Source organism: Bombus pyrosoma, linkage group LG10 (assembly GCF_014825855.1).
Source record: "Bombus pyrosoma isolate SC7728 linkage group LG10, ASM1482585v1, whole genome shotgun sequence".
NCBI lineage: Eukaryota > Metazoa > Arthropoda > Insecta > Hymenoptera > Apidae > Bombus > Bombus pyrosoma.
The window spans coordinates 14024541-14043553 of NC_057779.1; the positions used below are offsets into that span (position 1 = coordinate 14024541).

The window sequence follows — 19013 nt, forward strand, 5'->3', positions numbered from 1 at the left end:
ATCCCACTGCTAATATTTCAGTGTAAAAATTATGGAAAGTGTATCTACAAAACTAATGGCAATATGTAAGAAGGATTAGAATCGACTTATTTGCGGAATAAGCATCACAAAGAATCAGTGGCTTTAGTATCGTTAATAGGATTTAAAGCATTGAGCTAATCAATACACGCGTAATTTTCACTTCAGACTTTGTACCGCTATTAAGATGTTTGAATGCACGATACACGTAAATTAATTGGCGAATCAGAATCGGTACAAGATTTTAAATTGGTAACCGAATGAATTAAAGCTTTGAAATATGTAGGTATATTGTAGGTCAAATGCATAATCGTTTATTTAGTCCGACAAATGGTTCTGTAAATGACATTTATCGTTAATATAAAAATGATCGTTATCTAGATACAAACCGATGTAACTCTTTCGTTTAGCGTGCGAAAATTAACGCATACAGCAGCCATAAATATAACATATTTCGTCGATAAGCAGTAACAATGTATAATATAGATAAGAGACGTGCTACGATTATGTACAGAGAATCGATACAGACAATTAATTATAATAAAATAAATTATAGCTGATAAAATCATCGTATTGATTTTCTCCTGTGGCAAGTTCAAAGTATTATAAAATTAACGATATGCATTTACAATCATGAAAGATACAATAATTTACAACGATTTGTATTAAAATTATAATCTTTATCGCGAAGCTCACATCCTCAAAGTTTCTCTAAAGAATACTTATAATTCATAGTGAAATTGCTAATATGTTTAGGTACTTTTGCCTCCTTAGAAGATTACCACCTATTGTTTATTAAATAATGGACACGAGATCCGATTCACTTAATAATTTTAGAAATACACATGAGCCGCATATTTGCAACATCGATTAACTGTATAAAACAAAAACAGAGAAAATTGATGAAATATACTATATGAGATAAGCGATCGATTTATCCTTAAAGTTTCAAAAATTTCAAAATCTGAAATTGACCTCGGCCTGTGAATGGCTCGTAACTAAATACAGACCAATAGAAGCACAAAATCGACTTAAACAAAAATTAAGGGCGACTTCCTAAAGTCTTCTTCGTCAGCGGGTAATTAACAGATATTTCTCCCTTTGTTTTTAGATGCATTTCAAAATCGTAACCTGTCTCACGCTTAAGAAAGATTCCGTGTTCACGCCTGATTCGCACAAATATCTCACCATAATGAGAAATAACGTGGAAGTTGGGAAACGAGCATCGCAGGAAATTACACACAAAACAGCAAATGAACATCGAATTTGACGAGAAGATGACTTACGAAAACAGTGAACACTATCGTCGTTTTCAGGACTCGATGCGGAGGTATAGCTGCAGGTGCAAATGCAGAAGAGTTTCCTCCTGGTGTCGCGATTGGTGTCGCGATTGGTGTCGCGATTCGTCTCGCGATTCGTCTCGCGATTCGTCTCGCAACGACCCTGCCGATCGAGTGCCATAGCGATCGGCAACACACCGCGTCGCAGCACGTTTACCAAGTCGAGGCGAGGCGGGGCGAGTGGAGCTGAGTCGAGTGAAAGAAAGAGGGTGGAAGTAGGTAGACTAGCGAGAAAGGAGGTGGAGCTGTCAGGCGAATTCTCTCTACTCATACGAGGATTCAGTATTAGCAAGTGGAAAGGAAGAGCGGACGTGCGTGTTTCGATACGATTTCTCATCGAGTCACCCTCCTACATCCACCAACTTGCTGTCCCTACGCGCGATATCGATACGAGGCTAGGTACCACTCGAATTCGAATTCACAACGGGGTTCAGCGCCGTGGCAAGGCGTACACCTCTTCGTGTCTAACACAATCATTAAGAAACGCGAACGTTAATTAAACGCCCTGTGATTACTAGGTCCAGTTGCGGAGCTCATCAAGCTAATGGCCGCTATTATAATTACGTCGATGCTTAGACGAAATGCTATTTTTGGCGTCGTTCGTGCGCAGCTTGCCGATACAGGCTGGGAAAGCGACACGACAAATTATTTCCGATTACGAAGAAGTAGCAGATGGGAGTCTAAATGCGTCCTCGGAGCATTGGCTGATGTATCCGTTTCCGTGACAGTAGGAGACTTCCAAAAGTTTCACTGCGTCGAATAGAGTAAAATATTATACGTCGAAGCTCGAAGGATGACCCAATTAAATCTTATCGCATGCAACTTTCTTTTACAGAATTTAGTCAAGAGTAAGGAATATATAGTAGATGATTATTAATGATAAAATGGAAATTGCGATAGAGACATTGTTGATCTGTTTCTCCAACGTACTTGGTTGAAGTTAGTCGAATCACAAATTTTATTTTCGCTTCTTCTTATTAAAAATTCTAAAAGAATAAATAACGTAAAGTCATGTAAACGAATGTTAAGTTAGTTTTCATCAAAATCGAAAGAAATATCTTTTTAAACAGTTAACCGCGGAATTTAGTTTTAGAAGTCTTTCACAGGGTTAGGTCGCGCAGTGCGTAAATAAATACAAGCGACGTCGAGTATACGCGTTAAACTCACTGAAATAAAGTTTTTGTTTGACGTGCATACTCGTGAAACGCAGTTACGAGCTAATCCATAATGCATTACTCTGATCGTATCTTTTAATTTTTTTCTAAATGTTTGTCATTTATTATCTGAAACTTATTATTCTACCCTTTCGTTTGATTGTATTTACTTGCATAAAGAAAGTTTGCGTTTTCAAACGTTTATGACGAATTTTAATATGATACAAGCAAAATATTAGATCGTAATGTATTTAATGTCTGTCTGGGCAATTATTCACCTAGTTTGTATGAAGAATTATATATATACTATATCGTTTATTGCTTTACGTAAAATTGTAGGTGTGTTGATTTATGCTCCTAGATCCCTTGCCATCTTTTAATTTGAAATAATATTGAAGGTCCTTCGCTATTTTCTTTGCAACGCTACACCAAATACGCACGAAATTCAAATTAATTAAATAAAAAGCGACGATACAGCAGTATTTTTCGAAAATAATGTTGAAAACATGATATCTTACTGGCAGAGGTCTTCCAGTTCCGATGACACAGTTAGATACTTTACTTTTAGATTTACTTTTAGATTTACTTTTAACTTAGTTTTTAAAAAACAAAAGCATATTTATTTTAGTTGAAAAAGAAAAAACGGGTATTCTATGTGTTAGAGTCTAACATTCGTATATTTTAATAGTATTTTCTAGAGAACAACATGATTCTATCTGTTTATGTTACATATCCTACAAAGCTTTTAATTACATCATCGTTTAGCTTTTCCACAAAACTAGTTAGTAAATCAAAGAAAATCAAAGATCCAATCAGCAAATATTTGATGAACGTGAGAAATAAAATTATTAAACATTGGTATAAATTTCTTGTTACATTTACCTGTAAATGAACGTACGCCGATGAAATTCCACATTATTTTTTCATGTAAATTTTGCTCGTTCTTTATGGCTTTGATTATAAAATATCAGTGGTATCAAGATAATGAGAACACAAAGGGCGCGCAGGACTGGGACTCGCTATAATTTATCGTTGACATTTTTCATTGTCGGACCTGTTTCATAAAGTAAAAAGAGCGTGCGACACACGCTCAAAAGTTGAAAAACACGAAATAATCCAATTTCATATTTTGTAATTTTTTCTGCTCTTCCTCGGTAAATAAAGGCTTTAAAATAATTCGTACAATATTTAAGTCTTCATCCAGCGTTAATTAGATTAACTTTTCCTATTGTTTATTATTATTGGATTATTGCTATAAAAGCTTTCGCGTATTGCGTCACCCATCGTAATAAATCTGACGCACAAGAATCGCTGAAACTTTTAATAATTTCAGATTGAGAATCTAAAGAGATTTCTACGTGACATCGTTACCAATCCATGGCGTAAACATGGTAAAGATGGAAAAATAACATGACAGGAAAGTTTTAATTGAAACCTCTTGACCTTATCCTCTGCAACTGTTGTGGTCAGTGAGAAGCTACTATCTTAGGCAAAATTGTTCAACATTCTGTATATATGTACATATTGAAGAACTTATTCCGATTCTGCAGCAATCCTCAATGTCGTTTGTATGTGCAGAGAATCACTGTAGTCAGTGACGGATTTAACTCTTTGGATGCCTGAAGCTAATAATCATTTAGGTGCCCCTAAGCTAAACCAAATTTTGGGGAAGCTTATCCTGGCTAAATTGATGTTTGTTAAACCAATAAGTAATCGCTATTTACACTTAAAGATCGTTTGGCTGATCTGTCAGAACATGATATTCACTTGGACAGAGAATATTGATTTCATGTGAAGTAATTCAGATACACTGGCCAGTTCAAAACTGCTTTCAAAACTCCCATGGTTAATCTCGTTGGAGGATTCAATCGTTTTTCACGTACTCTAGGGAACGCAAGAATTCTCCAGAACACTATTCAGAAGGAGCCCGTCGATCGCTCGATGGGCGTCTCGAATTTTGAAATGACTATAACGTGTTGATTCGACAAACTTCGTTTTAGCCAAACTAAAATTTTTATCCTCGGTCTTTTCGTACCAACAAATGTATTTTAAGTAATTCTCACAATTATCTATTAATCTGCTTAACAAGCACTTTTGGGTACCGTAGAGTACCGGAGCCCGACACTTACAGCGTCATTAGCGTCAAGGTAAATCCGCCCCTGACTCTAGCACATAGAAAGCACGTAACTAACACCAATGCTTCTTGCGACGATGATACTCTGATATCTTCTTGCTCGCTTCTAAACGATCCTTCATTTTGCTACAGGTGGTAGGATGGACTCCACTGATTCAGAAGCTACACCTGAGTTTGTATCGTTAAGTTACTCAAAGGAGCTGTGGAGAAACGCATACTTCCCCAAATCAAACCCGATACAACGAAATCAATTGCTGCATTGAATACTCCGTGCTCCACGCCTATTTTAGATAATGAATTAATTGCTCAGTTTGTTGAGCACAGCGGACCCTCGTATAACGCGGCGGATATGCTCCGTATTATGGGAAATGGCATTACGGGAATCGCACGTATTATACACGCACACAGGATTCGACCGAATAACACGCAAAAGCTGGCACTACGTGATTTCTTGCGGGAAGACATGGAATAAAATTTGTTTCGTTCAACATGTTACGGCACATGTCATTCGGCTGTACCTCGTTTAATTAATATTCAATATTTAAGTCTATTAGTAATTTATTAATTTAACATGGTCGGATAAAATTTAAATTTTTTTAGTCCTGCCCAGTCGGGAACTAGTCACGTTCGAGTACATTCGATCGATTTTCCAACTTGATTTTCTCGAAATCTAAGTGAATGGACAAATTTTATTTCATATTTTTTTTCGCGTCGTACCAGCTTCCACGTATTTTTCGGTCGGACCCTGTGTACGTACTGCGAGTGTGAATTATACAATTCAAATGTGTTTTAAATGGCTTCCAATTTAATCCTTGTTTAATTTAGACTAATGAATATATATAATGATAGACGTACAATCATCTCTAAGTAGACGTTTACACGATGTACCTTATTTAATTTCGATAAAATCGGAAGATTGGTGAATTCAGCGGAAACACGTCACTCGACGCTCCGCGACGATGCATCGTAACGCATCCCACTGTTAGAATACGACGAGTTTGCTTCGAGTACGAAAAATTCAAAGGTGTTTGATAATAGCTGTGTATAATGCAATAACTACGACAAGGTGATTAATGAAAGAAAACTTATTTCAATAAGCGTTCGAAACGATGACTAACCACTTCAATACGTTTCTATGAACAATTAACGTGTGACTCTCTATCTGTCTTTGTAACTTGCTGACTAATATTCTGTTTGTTACACTCTACAGAAAGAAGTCTAGACGTGTAAAACCGATCCAACGTTGAAAGAATTTTCCTCCTATCAAGCATCATTTTCATCGCTTGTAAAAATGCATTTTTCTTCGTTGATTACTCTACCGTAGTTGTTTCATTATTCGTAGCTGTTACTAAACATTTCTAAATTTTTCCTACTCAAAGTTACACGAATGTCATGGTATTATAAGCTACTGCATTGGTCTTAACCTCAGCTGTGGTGGTAAAAGTATACAATCCTATCTAAAGAAACACGAACAACATGGAAATCCTGGAAACTATGACCCTGAGAATAATTTCACGATTACCATCATGGATTTGTCCCTCGAAATTAAATAACGTTTCCCTCTGACGTCTTTTCCTTTCATCGATAATAAGTGAGACATCTATGGTGGTCAAATTAGGCGAGACACTCTGTACGTAAAAAATTAATACGTAATATCTGAATTATTTAGAACTTCGACATTTATAGGTCATAGAAGTGGATGACACGAAAATCATCTTAGAAAATGACTGCAAATAGTAATTTCAAAATAATGTGTTCTTTATAGCTGAACGACTCTTCGTTATAAGACTATCACTTACTTGCTTGTTTCAATACCGTGTGCTATACAGTGGAAATTCTGAACCGAGGGAATGTTATTAAAAATTCTACAAAGTTAAAAATTAATGGATTTAAACGTAATTAATGATTAATAACAAACGAATAGAATGTAAATATACTTTTGCTTTTAGGTTATATGGGAAGTTATATATGGACTTTATAGCATATATGACCCTTTTCGTCTGTTCCATAGACTCTGGTAGCCTTTAAAGGGTATGTTAGGGTCGTTTTCCCTTCATCGCCTGTATAAGGTGAAACAGTTTGAAACATTTCAAAGGAACACTTAATCAAAAGGAGCCGTTTACGTACTATCTAGCGTGTTTTTAAAAAGCCAGTAATTCTTTTTTTTTAAATCATTCTCTCGTTTAGAAAAAATTAAAGTCTAAGATCGCGTGAAAGAATTCACTTCAGAAACTCTTCATATCGTTACACGTGTTGTAAAATCGCTATTTCGATATTTCAACGGTTGCACATAAAAGATACAGTACGTTATAAAAGCGTAAAGAACATGGTTGTGTATCAAGCAGCGAGAGATTATGTTTAGAAGAAGAAGAGACATGCAAATTCCCGAAACGCACGTCGAATTATGAAAATCGTTTACCGAAGATTCTCATAGTAGCGGATGAAAGTCAACCAGTTAGTTGAGGCAGAAAAATATTTGAACAAAAACGTACGTGTGCCCACTGTTGGAAGATCGAATTCTTCCGTGTCGAATTTCCTAAGTAACATTTAACCCCTTCTCATCGGAGGATGAAATATCTTGCTACGCAATGTCGTTCGTGATATACGCTTTGCACCAGATATCTTGCAACGCAATGTCGTTCATGTGATGCTTTGTACGAGATATCTCGCGATGCAATATCATTTGTGTGACTCTTCGGACGAGATATCTCGCACGTCTTTTTATTAAAACTTCAGATATCGCATCCAATGATTCGCGTAAAAGTCAATCCGTAAGATGTTGAGTTTGTAAACGTTGAAAAACGGGGCTCGAGATATTTCGTTCAAAGCGTCACATGGACGATATTGCGTCGCGAGATGCATATTTCGTACAAAACATCGTACGAAGGACATTGTGTGGCAAAATATCTCGTCCGAAGCGTATCATAGACAGACATTACGTGGCGAGATATTTCGTTCTCCAATGCGAAGGGGTCAAATGAACACTTTTACCTTTAGAAGCATATACAGCATGGACTAAAAATAAGTCGCCGCGATTTTTCAGACACTTTGGAGAAAAGAATGTTTCGAACGATAGTTAATCAGCTTTCGATCGACTACAAATTGCAATGATAAGAATTTCGAAAAAAGCCTTACTTTAACATATTTCTATATTTTTAGATGGAACAATACGTTCTCTTTTATGTACCGTTTGATCAGTTTTTGATTCTTTATAAAAAAATATTGAGGTACTTGGATCGACGAATTATTGAAAAATATTTTAACTTCAACGTTGTAAAACTTATGATATGAAAGATAAAGAGAAAACATGAAAAGCGAAAAGTACTACGCTATTTTTCCTCGTCTTAAACAGGGTGCGTTATTTTGTCCGCAATGCCAGGAAAATCGTGTAGATTGATGTCCCACGACCACACTGTATGTTTTACTACCAATCTAAATTTTAATCAATTTATGTCTGATGATAGAGTTAGAGCATGAAACAAATCGGATGGTAAATACTGGAAATATCCAACGGAGCATCAAGTTTGTGTAATAGTACTGAAAATTTCGTGTTTACCAATGGAAAGATAAATAAACGCGGCTATTCAAACACAGATAGCGTAGAATCGTAAGAAATAAAATGCAGGAAAAATGTAATCTACAAGCAATTTCATCTTTTACATTGATAATAACAACAAATATACATTATGCTCTATGTACCAAAGAGCGATAATGCGAAACATTATCGCCATCGCAATCGTTGGACATCAACGTAATCGACAGAACATGAAACGATTCGCAGCGAAATCATTAAACCATCTATGATACTACAAATAAATAGGAATTAAAAACACATGTTATAAACAGGACGAAAGAACACATTGAAACAATTTTTCGAAAATTTAATCGAGCCTATCTGTCATGATAAAACTTGTCGCAGTTCTACAAGCTACATCTTTCTGCAATTTATAATTACATTTTGTTTCGTATTGTTGCGCGATTCGCAGCACGACATGACTTTTGTACGCTATTTATCTACAGATTTTTACACCACACTTTCATACCGTAAAGTAATCAACAATGCGATCTATATGCTTTTATACACAACGATACGAGCTCATACGGAGATCGACTCTCTTTTTAACACGTTGACGCCGGCGTGCACCACCGGTGGGTCACACGTGTCTGTCCCGTGGGACAGCGTGCATTGCCGGTGGGTCACATGAGTTGGTTCCGGGAGGCGGCGTGCATTCGGCCGTTGACGAAACGATCGTCCGATCGAACAATCGATCTATCTCGTTTGCAGAGGTATTTTCTCTGATACGACTAAAGTCGCGCATGGCAACCTCACACTGTCGCAGCGATATATGGTAATTTATAACAACTGACAAGTTCTGTATTCGTTCAGAAAGTAGTTGAAAATACCCGTCTACGTATAGGAAGCACGTAAAAAGATGGAATGTACTCATAGAAGGTTAATTAGTTTCGTTTATACGTCAACTAAAATCATGGAAAATTTTCTGTTTAAATTCTCAACTAAAACTTTTTAAAACTCGTTAAAATTCTTCCAAAAGGAATTTATAGTCGAATTACAGCAATTTATCGTAATAAAATTATGGATGAATCATCGATAAGATGATGGATGCGGAAATTCAATACCGTTTAGTTTAATACTGTTTCGCATTACGCAGAAGCTTACGAAACGGCTTCGTTACAAATGATATCGATCGATTCACAGGATAATTTTTTTGCCAAATTTAAAGAGTTTTTGACTGGACACAACGGTTCGCGAGAAACTATTGTGTTATGTAAACTCACGGTGGAAATATATCGTAAAGGTAGGCATACAAAAACTTGTGTAACGTTACGACAAGTGCTGAAACAGGAGTGGTGGTTGTATGGATAAATAGCTAAGTATGTTTACTAAAGTTACAAAGGAAGGAAACTCTTTAAAATCCATTTACGTTATTGTTATTTCAAAAGAGATATGATTTTCCGAATGGTCGTCGCAGATATGTCGCTTTTAACTTCTTCAAATAGATTTTACTTTGTAATTGCTAAAAAATTACATTTCGGCATATTTATCTATAAATTACCATGAGTTTAGCTACACACTAAGAATGATTTATATTCGCAGAAGTTTTCGTTAATAAATCGAGAAAATACATATTTCATAGATAACATTTCTTATGCGGCATAATTTTCCTTACATCGCATATATCATCCGTCACAAAAAATTGACTTATCTTTTGTATATTGAAATTTCATGTATATGCATACTTGTTTTTGACTTATTGGACTTGATAATTTAGCCTGCATTCGCGATTATTTATTTCTTAATACGACTAGCAAGATTACACTGTAGTACAACGTTGCTCGAGCAAAGAGATATATCAACTCATTCAAAACAAATCGAATGAAATTGAATAGATTATGTAGCAAAGTTAAGTAACTCTAAATTTTAAAAAGATTCTCCTATACAGAGTATCTTTGAACATCATAATTTGTAGATGTAATCATAAAATATTCATTGAACACTTTTTTACTACATCGTACTAAATGACAAATACAATCGTTAATATTCGAGAATATAATTCGCATCGAGATGAATTCGCAGACTATAACTGCGGATGATTCAGTATCACTTACGATCAACCATCAATCATGCGGTAAAGGAAAGACAGTTCTCTTCATTATTTCATTAGTAAGTTACGAACTGTAAAAGTCAAACCAGTTTCGCAAGTAAACGTCATACGAGGATGACTTTATTAAACAAAGATTTTTAATATTTCCATTTTATATAATATTTTCATTTTATATTTAAAATATTTTAATATGCAATATTTAAATATATTAAGAAAGAACTTCCTTTGTGTCCTCGAAAGAAATCACTTAAGTTAAGAAATTACAGTCTAACTTTACTCAACATGTAATACGGTTTAGCTTTGCCTAACAATAATTTTCAATATTTGGTTGAAAATTGATCTTTCGACATCGCTTATACGAAACAATCGCAGTTGTTCGAGAATAGCTTCCAATAACGTTGTGCCAAAGCAGTTCGGCATTCGAGGTATAAGCGTTTCCAGAGCAATCGGATGAAATGATCGAATATTTGAGATAACGAAGCAAGAGTTCGTCGTTTGGAAGAAAAACGCATAACGATCGTCCACTTGCTCTCCATTTATTAACGAGTTGGCCAGGATTAATTTGGCGGGCAATCTTTGCGAGAAAATAGGGTAGCGGTGCGGTTAACTTGACATTTACGGCAGCCAGGAGGATAAGTCCGTGAGCTTTATTCGAATATCGAAGTATTACGTTTTAAATGTTTCACCATATTAAATGCATCGCACAACGTAGAAAATGAAATTTTGATTTGAAAATTTGAAAATCGAATTTGAAATTTATCGACTAAATCACGTCCACGCTCCGTTTTATCCTAAACGAGATTTTTAGGCGAAAAGATTTCGTTTTACATTCTCGCACGTGGAATAACTTCCTGTCGATTTTTTACTCTTCCTCTCGATTATTTATTCTTCCTTTCCTTTTCGACGACGTCATTAACGACGTGTAATGCTGGTTATTGATAGTTAAATGGAATGGTAGAAGTGTTTATTGCTTTGGATAATTTTGAGGAGGTTTTCAACAGCCTTCGTATTGCAAAAGGATTCCTCCAATGGTTTAGGAAGTTTGGTCTGATTGCAGCGAGATTGTTATTCTTGTTCAATTGGTAGCTTGTTCAGGTGATATTATTCTCGTTCAATTGGAAATAAAACAAAGATACATATAATTGACTAGTTTCCAAACTTTCTCTCAAAAATGAAACCGCAAATACAATTTCGTTATTCTCGATTTTCGTTCTATTTTGAGCCATAGAATCTCCTTCGCTGCAATTGTATTTATTAATAACGAATTTACGTGCACGTTGTACTAAACTTAAGGGAAGAATTTATTGCTTAATTTTAAAATGTATGTCATCATTTCGGGAAACACCTTGTTCTGTTCTTGTCGTGTTTGTATAATAGTATCGTCACTTATTGGTAAAATAATATATTGTTTTCCGTTTTCTTTTAATTCTAAACATAATTATCGTTGATAAAGTCGACGTGACAGTGTATTCTTTCCACATTTTACTGAAGCTAGGAAAATAATCTCTTTCACTCCTGATAACAATTACTGTAATACGCGTACGTGGGAAAAATAATATTAACAACTTGACAAAGCAGGTTTTAAGTTTGAAAAGCAGTTATACCTATAACTTCGAAAAGTTGGGAGTCCAAGATTTATCAAGTCAAAATGCCGAAAATACGAAGGAATATCAATGACTACGACTTGGAATATTTCAGTATCTGAAATTACCTTAATCCTTTAGAAAATGAAGATTATACTTTATCTTGAAGAACAGAATATATTAAGAGTATATATATAAATATAAGAATTATACAACAATATATAATTATATAAATATATAGAATTTATATAAGAATATAAAGGAGTACATATTCATAACAAATTTTCAAAACACGTTGAAAAATGACGATCTAAGATTTGGTAGCTTACAATTTTAAAAGGGGTAAATACATTTTTTTCAAAGTAAAAAAATTCTGTATTTGCCAGTAACTAAAATTCTTTTTGTTTTAAATAACAAGTATACGTAGAAAAATCGATTTGGAAGTACATTAATTATAGAAACCTACGAAAAATTATTGTATTACGACAAAGGATTATCGTTAATATCCGCGAAAATCTGTACGCCAACACAAAACTTTATTGACTCTTTCACAATAGACATTCGATATGCATACACCTTTCTTTCATTCGAATGAAATATTCACACGCGTGTATTATATGTGAACCGACGTATCTATATTTTCAAATATTCTTGCCTTGATCCATATTGTCTAATATACATGCATGCATGCATACATGCAATTTTTATTCACCGTTGCAATTCAAGGATATTGTTGTGCACATAAATTATGTATGTACTACTAAATTAAAGTAGCGGTCATTAAGTATGCTTGCAAGAAGATACTATTGATTATAGAATATAGAGTGACCTAAGGCTAGAACCTGATACATCATGCAAGCTGTTAATTTATATATCAGGAAGTATTCCAGGTAAATATCAAATGATATTTCTCCATATAAAAAAGTATTGATCCGTTTACATAAAAAAAATCACTGGTATCCATGTCTTAATTAGGAAGTCTCATTAGTTACTTGGACTTATGTTCTTACATGGTACGAGACTAAAGCTAATGGATCGAACTTATCTGTCACTTGACGCGTCACTAGAATGACGTAAACTTACAGATAATCGTCTGTAAAATAATTTGTAACGAAATTTATTGATAGGAAAATAGCCGAGTAAACGGAATAGTAAATTATTTAGAAACAAAGAAATAACGCGAAAGACAACGTTTGATATTTTATCGCCATGGATGTACATTCTTTGAATCGTTTCACAAAAATTTATCTGTAGGATAGAATTGTCATAATCATGCGTGAAATGGTATTTAAATATGGTAGTTAAATTCGATTCACTGCCCTACAGTAAGGGAGTACAGGTAAGTAATTGAAATCCATCGGGCAAATATTTTAAATAATATAATAATTCACCACTGATGTGTCGATGTATTTTATCAGTAAATTTGAAAGTTCTTGAATTACCAGGTATCAACGTGTGATTTCAATTTTCTGTTACAGATAAAAATTATAATTAGTTACGATTAAAGTATATTAACGAAATGAACTAGTTTGTAATATTGAACTTAGTTCTACTTATTTTTAATAAATTAGTATAATCAATAATTTATAATTTGCTTTAAATAAAATTTCAGCCAGCGTTACCAGCTGATTCATTCGATAATATAGTAGGAACGATTAAACGTATGTCATAAGCATAAAAATTCGTCATATGCATAAAATTATGACACAACGTTATTACATAAAATTATCGCGCAATTTATACCAATTTGCAAATCATACGGTTTTAAGTGTTAAAAGATACACCGCTGGTTAATAAATATAAATCAAGTTACAGCTCTTGTTATTTCATCAATGTATATTAATTTATTGAACCGATGATATAATAAAAGGTTGCGTCATTTAACGAAATCTAAATTATTGCATAATGATAGTTCACGATTAGCGATAGGATCACGTTAGAAAGAGAGATATGCAATATAATCACGGCGTCATTCCATACGTTTAATCATCTTAATGTATTGCTACTTTGGTTTTCCCACTAATCATTAATATGAATAGTATAACACGCTTTCTAACTTTGCAACAAGAAACGATGGGAAGATCCGGTAATGATGGACAATCGATACTACTGAGCTCCTAAATGTGAATTTTCATAACCATCTTTCCTGCATTATGCAAATGTATACATTGTTTTATAGATACATACATATTGTACATACTTAAGAGTATTTGGAGTTTTGCTTATCTTTGATTACATTTTCTTATATACGATATTTTAATTATTGTTTCATTATCATGATACGATAAAATTGTAAGTTACGAATATGCAACGAGATATCGAAATCTGCAACAGTAAAATAAGTTGCGATAATTTTTCAACAAGATTTATAACGAATCGTTCCAAAATTTATTTATGTTCAAGCTGTTTACATAATTTTTAAGCGGAGCAGAGCAGATTGTATTGTAATCAATTTAAGCAACAATTATTATATTTGAAATTTGAAAATTATTATATTTTAATATAGCTAGGTAACAATAGGTGTGCAAATAAGCGAAATGGTTAAATTTTATTATTTATTGACTCCATAGAAAGATGATAAACATACTAACACTCATTTACATTTCATACAGATCGATACGAATGATGTTATCTAATTTCATGCTTATTACAACATCGTTCAGCTACACTTTAAGCATTAAAAGATTCAAAAAGAGTAAAAACGATGAAATAAGAATGACAGCGAACAAATTATTATACGTAGAATAAGGCAATCTAACGAATATTCTTACACATAAAGCTTTCGTTAAAACCTATAACTAAGATGCATAACACTCTGATTTTGCATAGCTAACGTAAATGTAACTGACGAATCCCAAACAATTTTTAGGTCATCAAGAATATCAAATAATTTCATTACAATTTTTGTAATGTACCATTAACAAAAGGTAAATCTTAATATCGTTAATAGGACCAAAGAACAAGGCAGAAGATCAAAATTATTTGCACGAATTAAAGGAAAACGATATAATATATAACATAATACAATATAAAATTAAAATATGATATAATAATTAAGCTATAGAGTTCGCTATTCTCCTGATTTAAATCGTTTTGACATAAGTTCGCGATTAACCGAACAGGAATCTTCTAGAAATCTGTCTGTCTATGTGAATCCGATTTATGGAATTACGAGACACGCGCGAGATGGAATAACAACGAATAGATAACAAAAAACTAAAAAACGATCGAAGTCAACAACAAGTGCAGTAGATGCAGGCGAACAAATATTTAACTTTATTATTATATACGCACGATGTAACTATCACTTACGATATATCCATTGTAACATCGAACAAACAGGCCCTTTATAACGCAACGTTCCAAACGAGATAATAATTCTTATAAGCTTTAACAATCTCGTAATAATTTATCAGATTTATCTCGTCCTTCCGCGTCAGGAAGTATACGCGTATTAGCCGGCTATTCGTTGTTAATTCATAAACTTTATATAGCAATAAGCTGCAACAGTCTGCAGAGTATAAATTGGAGTAGATAAAATGCCGCCGTGAAAAATTCTAATAAAAAAGTTTGAGAAAAAGTCGAGCAAGCTGACAAGCAATTTCACAAGCAAGATGACGCGATACTCGACTGCTCCGCGGGATAAAAAAAAGAAGCTTACGACGGTTGAACGTACGTTCAGCTATTACTACTGAAATCATTGGATTTTCCAAGAAATAACAAACTCTTTTCCCGGTCGTGGTTTTCGCTAGAACCTGGTGACGTTTTCGCGACTAATTCGCATTTCTCTGGAGAATAATCGGCAGGAGAAGAACGTCCCGACGATGCACGTTGCGACCGCGTGTCTACGCTGTCTACGTATCAACCGCCATCTGAAGAATTCAAAAGGCTTGAGAAGCCGACAATACGGGATAAGCTCTGGCCATTAGCATTGCCACTACTATACTCAACGATCGGCATTGCGACGAGAAACGATTCACTATGAAACGGGACCTTGACACTTGTCTATTCACCAATCTGTTGCTCGTTACTATAACGTTGCTACTTTGACCGTGTCACCGTTCTGCAAAAATTCAAGTCGATTCGTAGACGCCAGGAAATACTATCATCTTTTTCTTTTTAACGACATTTTCACGTGACGCACGAAAATGCCAATATTTTACGCGCTTACATCGACGAACAATTATTTTCCATTTCAAAGTCCCACAACGCCTGTTAGATGACACATTGGTGGCTCTTTGTATCCCGGTCGTGTCGTTAATAGCATGTTGCGCAGTACCGAAACTCTTACGAAGAAGCGAACTGAAACGTTCAAGAAAATAAGTCACGGAACAAAGCGCAACGTGCTATTAAAAACACGTTCGACGCCCGAAGAATCATAAATACGTTGATACGGCAATTATGAAATTTCATTTACTTGAATAGAAATCAAGGAAATTGTCGGTTGATTTAAGTGTCGATTTGTTTTAACGTCTGAAAGTCCCATATTACTTTTGATGAATTGCGTCTGAACTTTTTAACATAAACGCGTCTGTAGAGTCACATTCTTTCTGTACCTCAAGTCATTCATGCCTCTTCTCGGATTCTGCCAGTGCTCCGTATGGTCCAGACTGAGAAGGCACATTCATAAGCATATTCTATTGAGTTTATGTAAAGTTTACGTACTTCCACGGCATCTGTGCCATTCATAAGCGAATCGTTAATGTAGCACACAATGAAATACAATCTTTTATACGTTCGATCAATACTTTTCTTTTTAAACTTTCTATCTGGTATCTTAGTAAGATATTGTGTATTCTATTAACATGTTGTACCAGTGATTTTCAATCAGTGCGCCGTGAGAATGTTTAAAACGTGCAATAACTAACAACTGACAATCTCCCTCATTTCTATCCAAATAAATGAAGTTTCACACTAAAAAAGTAATCATTCTATCAACATGTTTACGGTTGTTCGGGTGTCGAGCGTGTTTTTAATAGCACGTTGCAGCATTAGAGCAGTCAAGAATTACTATAGAAGCACTGACTACTTTCTTCATAGATCGTCAAATAGAAAAATGTCAACAGCCGAACAGCCGTTCGTTGTGAATGTTCTATTTCGAACCAAATATAATATATCGTATTTTGGGGGATAATTCAATACCAGCCGGGAATAAGGTTCTAAAGCGCATTTAGTACATTTCGAAATAAATCGATTTTTAGGTTACACTGTAATCGTAATGTTGTGATCCAACAGAACAGCTAGGAATCGTAATGATACATTTTATTTCAGTATTTATTGCAATAAGGCAAAATAGTTAAGGACGATGATAAAAGATAGCAAACAATAAACGATAAGTTCTTTATCAAAAAGAAATATATTTCAATTCAAAACTTCTTAACTGAAACTTGGATTTTAATTAGTTTTAATTAGATGCGACATAGACCCTTTTTCCGTAGATTTCAAACATCTAATATGCTTCTTGTTTTTAACGTTACATCGTTTTATTACTGCAATGTCTGCAATCTGCGTATACTAAAATGATCTACAGATTCCATACACCATACTGTACTCTTAACTCAATTTTGATCACAATGTACTCTACTCTTTTCCTCCCCGGATGGTGTTCAATTAGTTTACTGCGCTTGACACGAAAAAGATTGAAAAATGTTGAAAATCGGTATATTACGTGTACGTACATATTATACAGAGAGTGTGTCAGTAATCAGAATACAATCGACGAGAGAAGGGATATTCTACACGAGAGAATACGTTGGAAATATAGAATGTATGATTTTGTAATGCATGCATGAAATTGGCAAAGTGGAAAACAAAGCCATGAACGAAAATAAAACATTTGATTTCGCATTTTTTATTTATTTTCCCATGTAGAATAATCTCGTTGATTGTCCATTCGTAGCCAGTTGGAAATTACTCAGATATAGACAAAATTCGATTTTCTGGGAAATGAAACGTCGTTTGAAAATATTATGTTCTACACTTGAGATTTTTCACGTAGAATCGTCGAAACTTTTGCCAATTCTACTATAATTAGCCGGACAATTTTTACATCTACATAAAGCTCTCTACAAAGAAAATCTCGATAATTGTATCACAGACACAACTACAAAGGCAAAAAGGCGTGAAAAATTAAATTTTACGTCTGGTTGGAGGCAATTTAAACGAAATCAATCGAAATAAGAATAGATACAACATATGTATGTATATCATTGTACATGGGAAATAAAGAGAAAGGAAGTATCGGACGTTAGAAAGTTACACAGTTTACCGCAATTTATCGTAGGAGTTTTGTCCGCCTACGCATCTAAACGGTACATCGAGTCGTGGATGGAATTGTCTAACTTGTGAAGTAATAGATATTTCATTACGTCTCCATGGAAAAATAAATACCATAAATTTGAACTCGATAATAGTAACATAAATTTTCCAAACGCAATGAATATAGAAGTGTATACAGGGTACATGTACATACATACGTATACGGTGTACGCACCGTATTCTTTCGTACGAACATTGTTTGACTTGTGACGAAGAAAACTTAATTTTTTTCCAAAGTGTTCTCGGTAAAGGTTTCAATGTATTTCTATTTAAATAACACATCTTCAGCAGACATTTTCCTTATCGTTGATTTATTACGAATTTCAAGTAAAGTCCAATAAGGCATAACGAGACAGAAGTATTTCTTAGGAACACAATTTTTCTTTTCATTTTGGATGATCGTCACGGCTGATTCATCCGCAGTGAAAGACGAAAGCCGGGGTATCGGCACCAGCTCACTGGTTCAATTCATTTCATTAGTCTGAAATATCCTCCACATTCACTGAAACGTCAAGTAAAACGAATGAAATAACGATACTAAATACGAATTAAAAATCTGATATAAGTGCATTCGACACTTATAGAAACTAGTTTGCACTTTAAACTTTGAATTGATTATCTTATAGCAGCTTAGCCGTAAAGAGTTTACTTCTAACAAGATAACGTCAGAATATTTCTTGTTAACTCGCAGCGTGAAAGATTAAAGCATAGGAAGAAAATTATTTAAAGCAAGTCCTTAAGATTGTATGTTAGTGTTAATGAAAAGTGCATTCTTCGGAGGATCTGCCTCTGAGAGTCATAGACCTACAAATATATCCTACAAATTACTATGCAAACATACA

The 19013-nt window shown here is 34.4% G+C and overlaps 1 protein-coding gene across 10 annotated transcripts in view; it reads right to left on the bottom strand.

Annotated features, from left to right (window-relative positions):
• The window catches only part of LOC122571844 (dual 3',5'-cyclic-AMP and -GMP phosphodiesterase 11-like), a 151091-nt gene that overhangs the window by 78068 nt on the left and 54010 nt on the right, over nucleotides 1-19013 (bottom strand). For 5 of the 10 annotated variants that reach the window (XR_006318253.1, XR_006318250.1, XR_006318252.1 and 2 more), the window contains exon 1: nucleotides 1305-1513. The exons of 4 other annotated variants lie outside the window; for them this stretch is intronic. Coding sequence is in view for 2 of the 6 variants with exons in the window: in XM_043736070.1 (XP_043592005.1) it covers nucleotides 1305-1479 (175 nt within the window). In the remaining 4 variants the exon portion in view is untranslated. Of the gene's footprint in view, nucleotides 1-1304; nucleotides 1514-19013 lie in introns of those variants that run through there. One more of the 10 variants, XM_043736071.1, reaches the window with a different exon arrangement.